The sequence below is a fragment of the Ammospiza nelsoni genome, chromosome 2, assembly GCF_027579445.1.
Source record: "Ammospiza nelsoni isolate bAmmNel1 chromosome 2, bAmmNel1.pri, whole genome shotgun sequence".
Taxonomy (NCBI): Eukaryota; Metazoa; Chordata; class Aves; order Passeriformes; family Passerellidae; genus Ammospiza; species Ammospiza nelsoni.
Window position 1 is genome coordinate 33985984 of NC_080634.1, and position 17567 is coordinate 34003550.

Below are 17567 nucleotides of genomic sequence, written 5' to 3' on the forward strand. Positions count from 1 at the left end.
AATTTGCTCTCATGGGCTGGAATGGGGCAGCTGGTGCAGGGTCTGGGGCAGAACCAAGCCAAAGACACCCAGGCAGGTGGGGTGCAGATCTCACCAGTGTGAGCAGAAAGTGAGTGGTATCCAGAGGCTGATCCACTAAACTGCTAGAATGAGCATGTCTGAATTGAAGGAGGAAGGAGAGATGCATCTCCATTAAATTTTAATGCTCAGCCCTGACCTATGTTCAGCGAGATATTGCTGGGATTGCTCCCTGTCATGATGTAAAATACCAACACCACGCCTTGGAGATGGAGTGGGGACTTAGCCAGAACCCAGAACTGCCCTGGAGCAAAGTAGAGAAATAAATAAAAGAAATTAAATCCCAGATGGACCAAAAAAAAAAAAAAAAAAGAAGATAACATGCCTGGACTGGGTGGGAGAGGCTACTGCTGCCAGACACAACCCATCGGGGCAGGAGCCCAGCGCCATCCTACCCTTTTCCCATGCCTTCCTCACCCTCTCCAAGTGGAGGGAGCTTTCAGATCAAAACAAGGACATTTACTTACACACAAATATTCCCTTCTCTGGTTTCATGTCTGGGTTAAACCTCTAGCACAGAGGCATTAATGACGTGCATGAATAAGCTTTTAAACTCCCACCCATGTCTGGTCAGCACCCACAAATCCAAGCCCCTGAAAGAGCTCCTTTTCCATGGAGAAGGTAGAAGAGGAGCTCCAGGGTGCCACTGAGGGTGGCACAGTAAAATGACATAAAGTTAATAAAGATACTGACTCCTTCAAAATAACTAAACCTTGCACAGGGCCCCTGCAAGGACATGCTCACTGCATGGGCACACACACTGGTTCATGAGAAATCAAACTACAAGCTGCTGTAGCTGCACCTCTGTCCTGCTGGGGATGGGACAAGGAGGGGTTTTGGCTGAAGCATCAGCTTCAGAAAGGGTTAATGGCACATGAGATATGTTTAGTGGGATTTGGTATTTTTTTAACTTCAACAAACAAAGCATATGAGAAAATCCAGTTCACAGCTGAGCCCTGGCTGCCTGCCCACTAGGGCAGGGAAAATGCTGATGGTTTGAAATACCCACGTGCTGGCCTTTCTCATGCAGCCTGTGGCCCAGGGTCTCTGGCTGGTCTCCCCCCACTGTACTTGGGACACTCAAGGCGGCAGCAGTGCAAACTGCAGTGTAAAGGCAGCACTGACACAGGAGCAAATCTACTTTCCTGGAGCATGGCTGGCTTCCTCAGACACGCAGAGGAGCCAGGATCCTGTGAGGCTCTGCTTGTTCAAAAACCATAATTAGCTCTCAAAGTAAATAGGTGTTAACAGAAACAAAGAGCTTTGCCACAGTCTGGGTAAACACTTCAGAATCAATTTAATTTCCCTTCTCCTGGCAGATGTAATCGTGCTGCTCTGCAATTATTTTAGGTCGGAGCAGGGAACAAAGCCACCGGGGCAGCTTTGCTGAGCAGCTGCTCCTTGGGACAGCCGGCAGGACCCTCTGCTTCACTGACATCCAGGCCCCCGAGGCTGAAACGAGCTTCCTTCCGCTGAACCAGATGTATAATGCAGCTGGAGATCAGCAAACCAGCAGTGAGCCATAGCATGACATTAAACCGCCCTAAAGTCCAGCCTCCTTAATCCTGAGAGTCCCCCTGTCTAGACAGAACATGAAGGACTAATGTGAAAACCAAGTGACAGAAAATTTACACTCTCCCGTTGAGCTGCAAACAGAAAGAAGCATCAAAGGGTGTAAATCTGTTTGCCTTTTAATTGTTTTGCCTTTTGAGAGTGTGGGTAGCACCTAAGCATGGTCCCCCACTGGTGCAGAGGGTTTGCCTCACTGCAACTCCAGGTTGCTCATTGGCTTACTAAATCATGCTAAAAGGCTTTCTTACCCTGCCTTTTCCCTACCATCATGGGGAGCTGGTGCAACAGGCTTTTACCCAAACTGCCCCAAAAGCTAATGTCCTCCACCACTACTGGGTTATAAGCAAACTAGTGATGGGTGACTGGGGCTCAGCTGATGTGGGGTGTCCCTTCGAGGAGGCAGCAACTCAGCATATGATGGCAACTGCAGTCAATGTGTTTGCTGGTGATGGAGTGTTCTCCTAGCTGGGATGTGAGAACAGCCCAGATGGAAACAGCCTGGCTGCGGGGCCAGACCCAGCAAGGCTTTTGGGCCTGTATAAAGCAGTCACACACCCAGGAACAAGTACAACCAGAAAAATGTGCACAGTGGCTTCCCTGGGAGTTCCTGATCTTGTTCCACCACACTGCCTCTCTGCTGGGAGAAGCAGATTTAGTTAATTAATTGCTACAATTAGCATGGAGCTATTCCTGCTCATGATGGTTACCTTTTCCTCCCCCTTTTTTGGTTCATCCAATTACCAACTCATTCATTCTCCAAGGCAGAGGCCACAACAAGGCACAGAGAAGCTTGAGGATGAGGGGAGGAAGGTCCAAGAACAAAATGCCAAGTGTCCCAAGCTCTGTTTCTACCCAGGAACTGTCCTGTTCTCGCACAAACTCTTGCTGCTCTCTCATCCATCCACCCTTGACTTCAAGAAGGTGATGAAGAGGGAGCACAGCACAGCAGAATTACAAACATTGCTACGACTGTTTCATTACTCCCTCCAGCTGACACCCCACGAAGGATACACCCCATGATGAGCTTATATACACCAAAATGGACAAGACTTCCGACACCCATCGTGCTCCAATGACCCCTCAACTTCTTCACCCAGCCTCAGGCCATGGACTCTTCAAATGAACATTATCCACTTTGGGAAATTGATGATTTATTTGCCATTACTAAGCAGGGATGGTGAAGGAAAGGTGAGCATGGGGTCACTGCTTTGGCAAGGACCGAAGTGAAGCGCCAGCCCTGAATAATTCATGTTCAATCTCTGCTGCAGCATCTGGACACATCTGCTGCATTTGCCATTGCAGGCTTTTTCTTGGCTTACTCAGAAAATCAAACTTTGGCAGCTGGGTACTGTTTCAAGTGGGTACTTTCCCTACAGCATTAACGAGCTGTGATTCTGTTACAAATAGGGATTTTTGTTCCTCTTTTGCTGATGTCACTCCATGATCCTGCAGGGAATAGTGCTTGGATCTCTGCAGCCTGATGATCCCCGTGTGCCCTTTGGGACAGATGTACTTGCAAGCGGGAGATTGTTTTTCCTTTTGCTGCCCAGATTTATATTTCACTGAAGTCCCGTATCGATCCTGCTGCCGCTGGGCTGAAAGCTCATTTTACTAAATGAGAAGAAAAACAGTTCCCCCAGCTGAACGCACGCAAAATGGAAAATCCTGCAATGAAACAGCTCTTAAAAAAGGGGCCTGAACAATTTTGCTGAACCTCGGGGGCCGCACCGCTGACATTGGAATGGTATGTAATTTATTTAGCCTGACCTTTCTCTGAAAGACCCGGCTGGCGACGTTATCAAGGATCCTTTCTGCCACTTGTGCACCCATTGCCAAGGTGACATCCTGCCTCATGCGTCAGTCAGCGAAGATCGCATCCGCGGTGCTGCGGTGCTTTGTTTGCTGTCCTGCCTGACAAGCTCTTGGCAGGGTTTCAACTCCTGCGGATGGCAGCTGCTCCATGAGGGACCAAAACAGATTCAAGCTGGACGTTGTTATGGGGAGTTTCATGCAGACAGAGCATAGGCCTGCAGTCCCCTGGATGAGACAAGCAAAGGTACCCAGAGATGCTACCACGTATAATGGGATGGGCAGGTGACTACAGAGCTGCACGCCACACTCACCTCCCCATCCCATCTCACTCAGGTTTTATGTGTGCCCTTGTGGTGCTGGGAAAGCAGAGGCAGCTCACCAGTGCTTAATGAAGAGTCTTTCCCAAGTGCAATTGAGTTTGGATGGTGGAGCACAACTCAGACAACAGGTCCCCTCACTGCGCATAAACCACCTGGAGTTTTCCTTCCCCCCTCCAGTGCTTTCCCTGAGGGTTCCAGGAAGAGATGGGGATGCAGGTGCAGAGAGTATGTCTGTCCTCCACATGAGGGCCTGCTAGCAGGGAAAACTGCAGTGGAGAGGAAAATGGTTCCAGTAAAGCTTCTCCCCCCATTGAAATGAGAACAAATTGAGAGAGAGAGATTGAAATGTCTGAACAAAGGGGATTTTCACTGCTGGTTCCCACCACTCTCAAGGGGATTTTGGTGATGGATAGGGACAATGGCTGCAGCTAAAAAAGTTCCCAAACACCACCAACTTCTTGTAAGAGACTGAAAAGTCTACAGTTATGGAGGGTAAAAATGACTGGCTCTCACAATAGCCAAGACAGCTCTTTAGATGTCAAAGGCAGGATAGCCTCATGAAAGTTTCCCACACATTCATCCATTTCCCACTTCAGCCCCCCCCACCCTTGGCAGGCTGCACCCCACCCCTACGTGTCTGATCTGAAAGAGGCCTGGCGCCCATTGGGAGGACAGGAGAGAAGATGCTCGTAACAATGGACCTGTCTCTCATGGTACCTGTGTTCTCCTCGGACTGGTTGAAGCCACAGATCTGGCAGATGCTGCGGACCCATTTGTTCATGTCGTCCTCGGTCTCAGCCACCAGGTAGAAGGTCCTGTCGCTCGTCTTGATGTCGAAGATGTAGCTGTCTTGCAGCTCCTTCTTGTTGAAGGTGAGGCCTGCGTCCACTTGCTCGCAGAAATTGAGGTTGATGACACGCAAAGGTTTCTTGGAGTGGTCATTTTTGTAGTACTCCAGGACATCGGGGTCGCCACTCATCCGACCGCTGCGCAGGACGAACCAGCGCTTCTTCCATGCCTGAAACCAAGACAACAAGAAGCATGAACGCCACTGCTGCATCTGTGAGAGCAAAAATCCACTGCTAGGCACAGGGTGACACAGAGGGACACGACACTTCTCCACCATGGGGTGCTCTGGGAAGCTGCTCAGGCATACCTGCAAGAGGTGCATAGACTCAGCTCAGTTCTTCAGTTCGATACTGAAATCCAGGAAAACTAAATACCAAAATGGCATCATAGCATAAGATGACCCCAAAAGGTGCCAGTCTTGAGGCTCAGAGGAACCTTGCTCCTACCCTACAGCCCAGACATGCTTCCAGGACCCAAATGCCCTTCTCTCCGTGATCTGTGCAGTGGCATTACTGGGTGTTGCCAAAATGCCTTCCAGCAGCTCAGAGGAAATGAGGCACTTCAGATGCAGCACCCTGGGTGTCCTAACCTTCAGAGAAATCCCTGGGAGCATCATAGGATGTGTCTAGCAGATACTGACCATGCCAATCTCTGTTTAAATGCCAGAATAGAAAGACTAATAAAACCAAAGGACAACTGGTTTGTTTTTTTTTTTTAAATATCACGAATAATGCCAGGGAGACCCATGGAGAATCCCAGCTTCATTTGTTTTTCAGCATCCTCTGCTCCTTGGCATGTAGGCAACTCCTTAGCAAAGGAAAAGGTTATCATTGATTCTTCCAAGCACTGCTGACAGCAGCTCTTGGCCAAACTACCTGCAGAATGGACTCAGGGGGTTGTGGAGCTTGAAGCAAACCAGCAAAACAAATGTCAGCCATCAGCCCTGGCCCTGAGAGCTGCAGCCCTGCTGCCCTCCCCACGCCAGACACATCTGGGAGCCCACAGGAGGAATAGCCACAAGGATAATGTGTTAAAGGCTACAACTGAAATTACAGGGAAAATTGTGCAGGTGCAACCCCCCATCCCATGAGGTGAGCAGAGTGTTTCTTTGGGGTGTGTTCTGTGCGAGGATCGTGGCACCTGTGGGAGGGATGAACAGGGTTGAGGGACCACCTCAAGCTGCCCCCCTTTGCAGAGCTAGGCTCCCTTGCAGAGGCCTCAGCTCCCATGGCCTAGGGAAGGGAAGGATTACCTCTAAGCAAAGTCCTTAAAACAGCTTGTTCAGGGTGTCTTTGAAGTCAGCAAAGGTTTGAGAGGTGCATGTGGATAAGCATGATGTGAATTGTGACCAGTGCTCCTGCATTACCTGACACAGACTTCACTTTGTTCCAGAGGATGTCAAGGGAGATGTGATCCCCACCATCCTGCTCTGGCTCTGGCAGTGGGGCTTTTTGTATGAGATTTACCTTATTTATATTTTTATATATAACCAGCTTTGGAGTTCTGATGATTATAAGAGGTCTGGTTATGAGGAAGCACACGATATTTCTCAGAAGGAAGAACAAACACCTACAGTAACCCAGGAGAGGCACCGAGGCAAGCAGTGTGCTGGGTCCCTCATGATAATGCCCAGGTGCTGAGCACAAGCTTTACATATTGGTGACGGGCATGTGCTAGATCTCAGCCAGCCAACAGCACCAGGATCCCACAGTTTTGGAGAATTTCATCACTGAAATAATGGTAAGAAGCTCCTGTGGTGTTTTCCCTGAACAGTCTGATTCAGACCATACTTCTCAAAAGCTTAAAAATAGCTTTTGTTGATGTCTTTGAGATTTGTAATCAAATTAGTTTTGCACTAATTCTCAAAACGGCTCCTGGTGCCAGGAAAGCAACTTCAGTGCAATCTTCCAAAGGCAGTGAAGCAGCAAATTGCTTAGCAAGAGGACGTGCAAGGCTAGCAGATTTTGGCTTAATCTCACCCACTTCTCATCAAAATGGCTGCTTTTGAGTGACAAAATAGATACAGTGGAGCTGTGTCCATCAGGGAGGGAAAAACCAATTTCATCAGGCAGCAGCAATAATTTACTAGCCCATCTCCTCAAAATGGATCACCCAAATCACTGGGAAACAAACCTATGAACATTTTTTTCCTAGTTCTAGGTGGTAAAAGACCCATTAGCTTCTTCCTGTTAACACTGAGTCATTTCTTTGCAGCCACCTGGCAGGACTAAGACATGGGCATGCATCAGTGAAGGGACTGCAAGAAGATGGAGTTGTGCAACCACAGGAACCAGCACCTGAATGCAGACATCCAGCACCAGTTCTTGCTGCTTAGCTTGTTGCTTTCCAACCATCTAGAGCCCAGTCTTGCAGCCTCCCTTCATGGCTGAGACATTGCATTACAAAACCCACAAAGTGCAGAAACCAGACTTCGGAATTTAGAGTTTTCATGGAAAAAACAGGAGGAGATGCTGCAAGCAAGACGAATGATGCTACCACGACCCCTCTTTTTACCACCAGTGTGAGAACCACAACTCCTGCAGTTCTCTTTGGCCTGTCTAGTAGCAATGAAAAGTACCACACAGTCAGGATCTGGCAGAGAAAACAGTGTAACACGCACAGTCTGGTTGCTTTGTGTAAGTTTTAACATAGGCTGGCTGCAAAAGGATGGGTCTTACAGGCACAACATGTCCTGGAAAGCTTCAGGAGGTGGAGCACCATTGGAGAGTATGAGCACTGGACAGGGCAGGAGTCCCACAAGCTTGGGAAGACCACCCTGTCCGTCTCTGTGTGGTGCCCTCCTGATGATAAGGAGTCACTGGTGTTCTTGCAATACAGCTTCTGACCCAGCAAAAGAGCTCACGACAGCAGCCTAAGGAACGTCTGTCCTGGACAGGTGGCTGCAGGCAGCACAGCTGGAGGCATCTCCCACCACACTCCCCTGCAGCAGCACCAGCTGTTCCTGCCTCCTAGGATCAGCTTCCAAGCCAGAGGAATAAGCAATGATTGCTAGAAGAGAGTGGAAGTAAACAGTCAAGAAATAGACAGAAATCTACTTATTCTTGTGGACATTTTCTCTGAATTTTTGAGTGCTGGGCTCAGCAAGTGTATTTTATTTCTTCCCTGTGGATTTGCTGTGCCTTTATTGGGACCAGGGCTCACCTTGTGTTTGCCAGGCTGTGGCTGCTCTTGGGGCATCTCTGCTGGCACCAACGCAGCTTGCTTCAACGTGTCACTATATGCAGCATGTGGCTCATCCTCCTGGGACACCTATTTCCCCAGTCAAAGCTACCAATACCATCCAAACCTTCTACATTTAGGCTTCCCTAGGATATCACCTTCCTGCAAGAGAGCGATTTAAGCGTCTACTGACCAGCAGCTATGACAGTGGTAAGATGTATGGGATCCAAACGTGTGTGGCGATCTTATCTGATGCCAAACCAAGGGAGGATACAACTACATGTGAACCTACACACTCTTTCCATGACCACCTTCTCCCAGCATGAGGCTGAGATGGCACACAGGCATCTCATCCTCCACCTGAATTTTCCTCCTCTGCTTATTTCTACCTCATCACAGCTCTTCTGGAGTCCCTGTTGCCATCAGTCTGCTCCTGCCAAAACACTGTGCCTCCCTGACACGTGTTGTGAGCCAAGGGCTGTGTTTGTTTAACAGCTTTACAACGCTGAGAGGCCAACAGCTTAACAGCCATAAAACGCTGCTTTGCAGCACAAATTTCCAGCTGTGCGGTCCTTTGCTGGCATCAGGTTCCTTCACGGTTAAATTACGGCTGCCAAAGGCCCTGAATGTCACTGAGAAATATTTTGACACTTGGCAAGTACTTCTTTGTTAAGAAAAAGTGCCCACCATGCTCCTATTGCGATGTGAATCCTCCCTGGGCACTGAGAACCGTGGCTGCTGCTCAGATTTTTTCCACCTCACTTTAATTTTGCAGCAGCAAAGTTAAAGTTCACAAAACGGAGCTCTTTCCAGCTGGATGCTACCTGGAGCTGGCTGTTTTATGGGGAGCTGGGTTGGCAGAGGTGAGGCAGCGCTGGTGGGTTCACTGGCTGAGGGCACTTAGCAAGGATGTTCAGGCAGTGGTTGGGACCCTTCCTGTTCCATCTGCTGGGTGAGGAACCATAAGAGCCAAACCAAACAAGGCGGCTGCTCTTGAGCAACTGAGATATCACCGTGTGTGGCAGAAGATACCATCCCACTTCTCGAGGAGTGAGGTCCCTCACGTCCCCCATGGCTGTCCTGATGGTGCAATGCAGTCACAGAGCTGGTGGCATCAGGGTAGAGAGCTCAGAGAATCTGGAGCCTCCAAGAGCCTAATAATCCAAGTGTTTTGACTAACAGCCCAGAGAGAGGCTTTATTAACTATGGTTATAGTGAGGGACATTCAGACAGCATCTGCCTCTCTGCTCCCCTGTTCTCTGCAAAGTGAACACAGAGATCCAGCCCACAACCTGCCTCAGAAAAAAAGAAAAGGGGTGAGGAAAGTAATAATTTAAATATCAGTAAAGCCAGGTATCCATTCCAGGGGAACTTGCCAAGTGCCACAATTGTGAGAAGGAAGCAAATAGTGACAACACGGAGAGATGGCTCTTGGTGGGGCCTGTAGGAGAGGCCCATCCAGTATTATCTTAGCTTCGAAGTGAGGAGCTTGAAACAGTCAGAGACTGTTAGCTTTGGGTTGAAAAGGATGTTCTTTCAATTAGGATCAACTTCTGAGACACATCTCTCTAATCTGAAACACTAATATTTTTACCACCACACCCTTACAGCACATGTAGAAAGAGAAGAGAAGAGAAGAGAAGAGAAGAGAAGAGAAGAGAAGAGAAGAGAAGAGAAGAGAAGAGAAGAGAAGAGAAGAGAAGAACTACCTGTGTATTTCCCAGGAAATCTCTCTGCCATGTTCCTTCTCCCCCTGACAACAACTTCATGCCCACCAGCACTGCACACCAGCAGTGTGAAATAAACCTTCCAAAATCTGACCTGACACAAATCACAGCATCTAATCCAAGCTGGCAGGCAGGATGAGTGACCTAGCCATGACATCAGGCAAGTTTCTCACACCAAGATGAAGCTGGAGACTGTGTGATTCAAGCAGGAAACCCCACAGCAGGGCACACAGGTGCTTGTGTCCCAGATTTGCCCAGAACCAGAGAGGCCCTGGGTGCAGGACGGCTCCTGTCATTGCCGCTGTGGCCACCAGCTGCCAATGGAGGTGCCATCATATCCACAGAAAGCCAGAATTCTGTCCCAGCCCCACAGTTTTCACTCTGCAGTGCAAATTAGTCTTGCACCTCATTGAGCACATTCTCCCTCTGGCTCCATTCACATCTGGTGTGGCAGAGAGGAGTTCACACTTTGGGAGCACATGAGAAAAAACACAACACCTGGAAAGGTCTCACTGTTTTTCCCCATCCATTGTGTCCCCTCCAAACTGCCACCACTTTAGCCATCCTGGCAAGATCACCCCTGGGAAAGGGGAATGGAGATACGGGGGGTGTGCCGAGAGCATGTGCCTGGTGGCTTGGGCCCTTCAGTGGTGTGCTGGTTTTGCCATCTGCAAGAATGACAGCTGTTGGGCTCTGTAACCCAGCACTGGGGCAGATCCTGTGCTGCCCATCCCTCCCCACAGCCCTGCAGCAGGAAGAGGGTCCCCTGTTGTGCCTGGTGCTACCAGCATCAGCCAGCGAAGCCCCATAGAGGAGGATTGCAGAATAACCTACTGGTGACCTGTATAATAATGTTGTCTTCCTCTGTGTCCCTAGGGGCTTTTTATCTCGTCTGATGGACAGGAGGATGCTGGTTTTATTATTCATGCAAGAACACCTTGTGTAAGTGTTAACTCAAAGAAAATGTGGCTTGGAAGTAGATTTGTAAGCAGCAAGAAAACCTCTGTTTATGCAGGTGATTATGCTCACTGATTGCCCTCACACAGCCCCAATTCCCAGGGCAAACAGAGCTCTCTGAGCCCCACTCCTGCCCTTCCAGATCCCCCGTGGCTCTCCTTGCCCACTGCCGGCTCACCCTTCCATGTGGTGCTGGGAACAGGCAGCTCCCAGCGCTGCCCTCGCACCCTGCAGAGGGATGGAGGCTGTTCCCTGCTGATCAGGGAACTCGGGGTGGGCTCATTACCAGCCCCGCTCCGGGAGCCGTGATTGGCAGCGCTAATAACACCACGCTGCAGCTGCGAGAGCCTGCGGGGGCACGGGAAACCTTGCTGGGGCACAAAGAGCCCCCTCCTTGCTCAGGAACAGAGGGAAGGAGATGCAAAATAAAGAAAACCCCAACCCAGTGCATATCTCAGGCTGTCAAACTGACCTTCCCTCCCGGGATTTTTTTTTTCCCACTCCTGGAGGTGTAATTAGGCTTCAGAGCACATGTGGAATCACTACATGTGACACCCACCCAAGGGCTGCAGAGGCAGCAGGAGAGCATCACTCATGCTGGGTGAGAGAGGGGGTTTCTCAGCAGAGGCACAAACACAGCCTCTTTATTTGTAAGATCATTTAAAAAACCATAAGCTTCATAAACAGCTCCTGCCATCAGAGATGTTTGCTACCAGGGAAGGAAGGGTGAGGGATGGCTTGGAGCTACAGGTACACTGGGGTGGGCTGGAGGATCTGCTCCCCACCTCTGCCTGCTGCGAACGGCACAAGCAACACAGCAGTGACACAATGTGGAAAACATTTCCCTTCATATCTATTTTAGGGGAGTTCTCTGGTTGGAAAGATTTCAGTAGCTTTGTGCTGCATGGTCAATCTTAGGAAAATAAAGATTTCTCTCTGGGACGTGAGGAGGGCACTGACAGCATTTCTGATGGGATGCTGCAGTGCCTGATTAAGGATGGGATGGAAAAACAAAATACCAAATAGTGAGGCTGTACTTACACCACCAGACAAGCTGTGACTGTCTGAGAATGTAGGACACAGGAAACCCTGGGAGGTCCAGGAGTGCTCCTGTCTGGAGGGTGTAGAAAGGATGGACCCAGCTCTAGTGGAGAAGCATGGGGATAGCATAAGACACAATGGAAAAGTCTCATTAGATGTAAGGAAAAGGCTCCACAACGAGGGGCAGAACAACAAAAAACCCAGATGGGGTGGGTGATGTCCATCTTTGGAGATCGCCAGAACCTGCCTGGACAAGACCAGGAGTAACATGATTTACCTCCATTCTTGGCCCTAACTTCAAGCTAGACCTGTCTTGAGTGGGAGCTGGTTCAGAGACCTCCAAAGGTCTTTTCTGACCTTAATTGCCGCCAAATCTAAATTACTCTTCCATAATCAGGTCCACTCACAGTGAAGAGTGTCATATGGAGACCTGATGAGGCCACTCAGACTCTGAGTCCTGTTGCAGGACCAGTGTAGCCATCCATTCCACATCCACCCAGCATTTAGCATGGGAATGGGCAGCACTGGCATTTTTCAACTCTCATTGACTAAAGCAATTAGTCCCCCTTTTCTGAATAATTCCTTCTGCTGAAAGCTGGACAGCAGTGCCCTTACAAGTGTGAAGGTGCCAGGAAAGCAAGGGGTTCACAGGAAGAACCTGGAGCCCAGCTCTTGCCCTGGGGCTGGCTGCAAATGGTCCATGTGCAGAGCCTCCAGTGCATTCCTGCTGCTGCGCATGGATTTTGTTATCTGGAATTATTTCCTGCTATTCAGCCCTGTTCTGTACTCCACTCTGTTATTCCTTGCTGGAATCTCTCCCACCACCCTGCTGTGGCACATCCTTTGTGGGGCACTGGAGCAGCAGCCAGAGGAGGTGCAGGCAGGTGAGTGGGTGTGGGATAGACAGAGCCAGTGGCTCCCTGGAGATCTACAGGACACCCAGGCTTGTACCTTGTGGCCTCTTGGAAGGCTGACAGGACACGGGGCTGCAACAACAAAACAGGATGTTCCAGCAGCCTGTGATGTGATATTTCACTTGCCATACACATTGTGATACTACAGCCATACATATTTTACATGATGCACATCAAGGCTGCTGCTCTCCAGGTCTATTTGCCAAAGCCAGCTAACACCACTGGCTGCACTCAGCCCTGTGCTCAAGGGCTGACCAACCCACCAGAGCAAGTCAGCCTGTGCCATGCGAGCACACCAAGAGCAAGAGCAGAGTTTAGTTTGCTTTTTCAAGTTTGGGTTTCTGGAAGCAAAAGCAAACTGCTCAGAGATTTTTTTTCCCTCCTGAGACTCTGGTATCAGTCTCTGATAAGAACCTTCCTGGCCATTACACAAGTAGGGCTGGACATGGGAACGCAGCATGAACAAATGACTTGGAGCAAAGCATTTTGATAACTGAGTTTCTCTAGCTTTCTGGCCGCTGCAAGAGCAAAATAAATTCCACAGCACTGTCAGCAATTTCCCTTCCCTCAGCCCTAGCTTTGGGCTACCTTGAATTCCGACCCTGATTGCCCAGGGAAGCTGTGCATGCCCCATCCCTGGAAGTGTTCCAGGTCAGGCTGGATGGGGCTCTGAGCAACCTGGTCTAGTGAAGGTCGCCTGTGGCAGAGGGGTTGGAGCTAGATGGTCTTTAAGATCCCTTCCAACCCAAACCATCCTAAGATTCTGTGAACAGGGATCTGCTCCAAAAGCACCCATTCTGTGCTGGCAGGAGCCACAGCTCCTGCCCCAGGCTTCTTTGGCAAATGTACACCAGCCTCTGCTCATGAAAATCTCATTGCACAGAGGAGTCACCCCATGAGTGCCCAGTGACAGTCACTCCAGGACAGGGCACCATGAGACAAAACAGCACTGCACGTGTCCCCTCTGCCTTCTCCTGGAGGTTGTGGCTGCTCTCCCACCCAGTGTCACCTCCTGCCAGCCCTCTGTGACACCCAGGAAGATGCTCAAGAGAGGACAAGGTTTACTTTCACCAGGGCTTGGCTGAGAGAAAATTTCCAGGCAGGGCATCGCATTTTGGGGCTGTTTTTGTCCCACACCCATGAGCGTCCCTGAGACCCAGAGGGAGACAGGGAAGGGGCTGCTGTCTATTCCCTATCAGTGAACCCTTTTCAAGCTCTGAACACTGCTTGTGTTTCAAAGCAAGCCTGAATTAAAGCAGTGCTTTTCAACAGAGAAAAGAATCTGAAAAAAACAATTTGAGATTCAGTTTTAATCAGCTGGAGATATACAGCCATGTCAGGTCTAGCAGTGAATCCTGTAATTAAAACTGCTCTGCCCTCAATCTCCCAGGTGAAGGCGGATGGAAATACAGATGGACTTAGAATTGGATATCAGGAATGAGAGGTGTGTCAGGATGCCTTCCCCTTCCCTTGGCATGCCACTTCCTTTGCTTAAAGGCTGCAGAATAAGTGCCTTACAAGGTGATACTGAGACTGTTCTGAGCTTAACAGGCTCTCTGCACAGCAAAAACCACCACCCAATTTGGTTTGATAGGATGAGCTGGAGCTATCATGGGGGTGAAGCTGATAGTAAAGTGTGAGGATGTTTTTCCTGTCATCTGAAGGAGTCTGGCTTGCAGCAGGATATTTGGGATAGGCTTGCCTTTCCAGGGATGATTTCTAATTTTAGAAAAGCTCTGAGGCTTGTTAATTTTCAGCCACTTTAATGAGCTGTCTCATCATCTGTAACTACTTCCAGCTCAGCTAACCTCTGCAACAGGAGAAATTAGCCTGATTTGGCTCATATTGAACTCACAGTCTGCTAGACAACCCTTTTCACCTCCTCATGGTAGCTGTCTGGGTGGCAGGGCCAACATCACAGCTGCTGGCACAAAGGGGGTAACAAGGAAGACCAAAGGGCTGTAATGGCGTCTCTGCAAGGAACTAGTGAGACAGGTTTGGAAAACTGTCAGCACAGGAGAGATGCTGAGGAAATCCCCAGTGGCAGGGAGAGGGTGATGGAGATGACCTACTCCCTCTCACCCAAGACAAGAATGACAGGATATCATAGGAAAGCAACAGGAGCCAGGCTTGGGGCACACAAAAGGAGACTTCCCTTTGGGCAGCACAGCAATGACCTTGCTGAAGGGTGCTCAGGAGGATTCAAGTTTAGCTGGCCCCAGCTGGAGACTGAACAAGGTCACAGAAACAAAATCCCCCCAAGGTCACCAAGTGCCACCATGTGTGATGATGGATGTCTGCAATGAAAACTGTTAACAACAGGGAAAATACTATGAGGAGGAGGAGGAGGAGGGAGTCTTGCCAGCCTAGATGCTGGCTCACTGACCACTGTGCAACATTCCACATTGAAAGGATTTGGGAGTGACCCTCTACGGATGTTCAAATGTGCCAGGCTTGGAAGGGGCAAGGGAGGCAACACTGTTCACACCAACCCTCATGGCAGAGCTCAGCCTTCATTGCTTCACATGGTGCCCTTGCTTTGCTCCGGGAAACGTGGGTGTTCCCACTTTGGCAAGACAGAGAGGCAGGAGGCTGTGAAGCCAAACACATTAAATGTGGGCAAAAATGAGAAATGGAGCCAAAAGCTGCTATGAGAAAGACAGCTCTGCAGAGATCAGCATCAATGGCAGTCACCTATCAGCTGGATTCTCATGGTTTAGTTGATTTTAGGGCCTCAGGTTCATTCCTGGTGCTTGAAAGCGAACTCCAATGAGTGGATTCCCTGGTGCTTCATAACATTGTAAGCTCATGTGAATGCCTTTCCTTAGGTAAAAATGATTTCTCTCCTCTTACAGCTCACCCTTTTGGATGAAACTCATGGAGACTTAATTATCTCCTCTGAAACCTGCTGGGAGCTTCACTGGTTTCCAGGAGACACTCACAGAAAGCACACACACACACAGACACTCCCCAAGGCTGTCCCTCACAGCCCTGCCCACTGCCCTGCTGACAGGCACCTTGCTCAGGCAGTCGGGGTAATGGGTTGGAGGGCAGTGGGGGATAATTCAGGGTACACATGGGGACAGCTCTAAATCTGCACCGTGCAAGGGTCCAGATCTTACCTGTTGCACAGCTGGTTGAAGGTGACCAGCTGAAATATGCAGATTGCTGGTTTCAAGCCTGCTACAGTGAGGTACATCTTTCCAGATGTGCCCAATAACCAAAACATCTGTCAGTGACAACACTTGGTTGGGGTCTGTGTTGAGTTCTCACAACATTTCCAGCTCTACAACCCGGTGCCTACAAAAGGAAATGTTCTCCAAGTTCCCCCATATGTGTGAGAAACACAGATTCAGGCAGTTCAGGACTCCTAAGGTCCCTTCCAACCTGAATTATTTTGACTGTAAACTGATTTCTTTGATATCACAGGCTTTTAATTAAATCCACACTTATGCCCATATGGACCCCATTAACCGTTCATTTGTCCACATGTTTAGCCACCACTTCCAGAAAGAAAACAACAAGCAGGGGGTTGCTTCCAATCTGTCACTTTGTGGGTTTGACATCTTGCAAGGGGCTCTCATGATGCCCTTTTCCACTAGACTGGAGCTCTCTTAGCATGTTCATAGAGAGAAAGTATCACAAACACCTGGCTATCCCAACCCCTCATCCCTTCCAGGAAACGAACCAGCCACCAGTCTATGAATTTCTGTGCTAAACACCATTTCTGCAATACTGCCATGTTTCCTTTCTTCCTCTTCAGCATCAACATTAGCAGCCAGCTACTCCAACACATGTTGCTGTTGCTGCATGTAAGAAAAAATAAATGCACCTCCTACCCCTTCATTTAGACATCAAAGGTCACTGTAGCTGTTTCTGCCACAGCCTCAACTCACATTTCACAGTTTCTTTCTACCAAACCCAGAAAAACCTGCATTTGGTGATTCACTGCCCCTTTCTGTAGGAACAATCTTATTTTTTCTCCTTTGATGTTCAATTTTGCATTGGGCTGTCCTCTAACATATTTTTTTCAAATGTGCTCTGCTTGCCAAGTGATCCAGACTACCCTGTCTGATGAATTTGTCTTCAACATTTACCGTTTCATTACCCTTTGTGCCACTGGCAGCTTCTCCCCACAGGAGCCATTAGATCTGCTTCACTTAGGGAAATGCTAAGACTTGTATTAATCCCTGAAAAACAGCACGAAGAAGAGCCCCATTTGTGGGTGACATCTTCCTGGGATCTGCCAGGTTCTAACTCACTTGCCAGGTGCTTGGGGCTGTATGGACTAAGCCCTCATTTCCTGACAGCTCGCCTGACACTGGCAGACCTGTGGGCTCCAGCACTTGGCCCAGGATTGATTCTGGGCATCAACCTATTGCTGCCTAGGGAGTCCCTTCTGAACGTTTCTTTTGCCTCCTGGATTGGAAGTAACTCCCTCAGTCAGGATTAATCTCATCTGTTTCTCCCCATATCTGGAAAGCTGCTGTCTTCTTTTGCCATGCTTTGGTGGAAAAGTGAGAAGACCACTGCTTCCTGGACCTCCATGTGCTTTTCATACTGCTCTGCTCATCTTTTCCTCAAGTACCAGGTTTTCAAACCTATCCACAGCCCTTCAGTGATGGGAACTCTTACGAAAACCAAGGGAAGATGGCCATTGAGAGTTTTGGTTGCAGCAGAAGGCTTTAACAGAGGCAGTCTCCAGAGACCATCCACAAAGAATCTGGAAGAGCAAGGAAAGCCCTTGGCTCCCTTTCAGGAGGAAAGACCTTCCCCAAAAGGCAGCAGCACCTCAAGGCACACGACCAAGGTTTAATGGGTGCTGCAAGAGCAGTTGACTGGGCATTGGCAGAGTCTCTCACCTGATTAACCACGTGTCTGCCCCAGCCTTTGCCTTTTGCCAGCAAACAAAGCCCAGGGAAGATATTCCTGAGCTCATATACTCTATTTGGCTCTGGGAACTCAAGTGCATAATAGGTCACTTGATAAACAGTAGCATGGTTTAGTCAACATGATGAGAAGATCAAATGGACGAGGAGTTGGCCCATTCAAAGACAACCTACTCCTAATGAACGGTCACATCACTATTGTCTTCTACAAATTAGAGCCTATAGAAG

General features: G+C 49.1%; 1 protein-coding gene across 2 annotated transcripts in view; it reads right to left on the reverse strand.

Annotated features, from left to right (window-relative positions):
* Positions 1-17567, reverse strand: part of GAB2 (GRB2 associated binding protein 2) — a 94026-nt gene that overhangs the window by 36574 nt on the left and 39885 nt on the right. For both annotated transcript variants that reach the window (XM_059493778.1, XM_059493777.1), the window contains exon 2: positions 4500-4800. In XM_059493778.1, coding sequence (XP_059349761.1) covers positions 4500-4800 — 301 coding nt within the window. The remainder of the gene's footprint in view (positions 1-4499; positions 4801-17567) is intronic.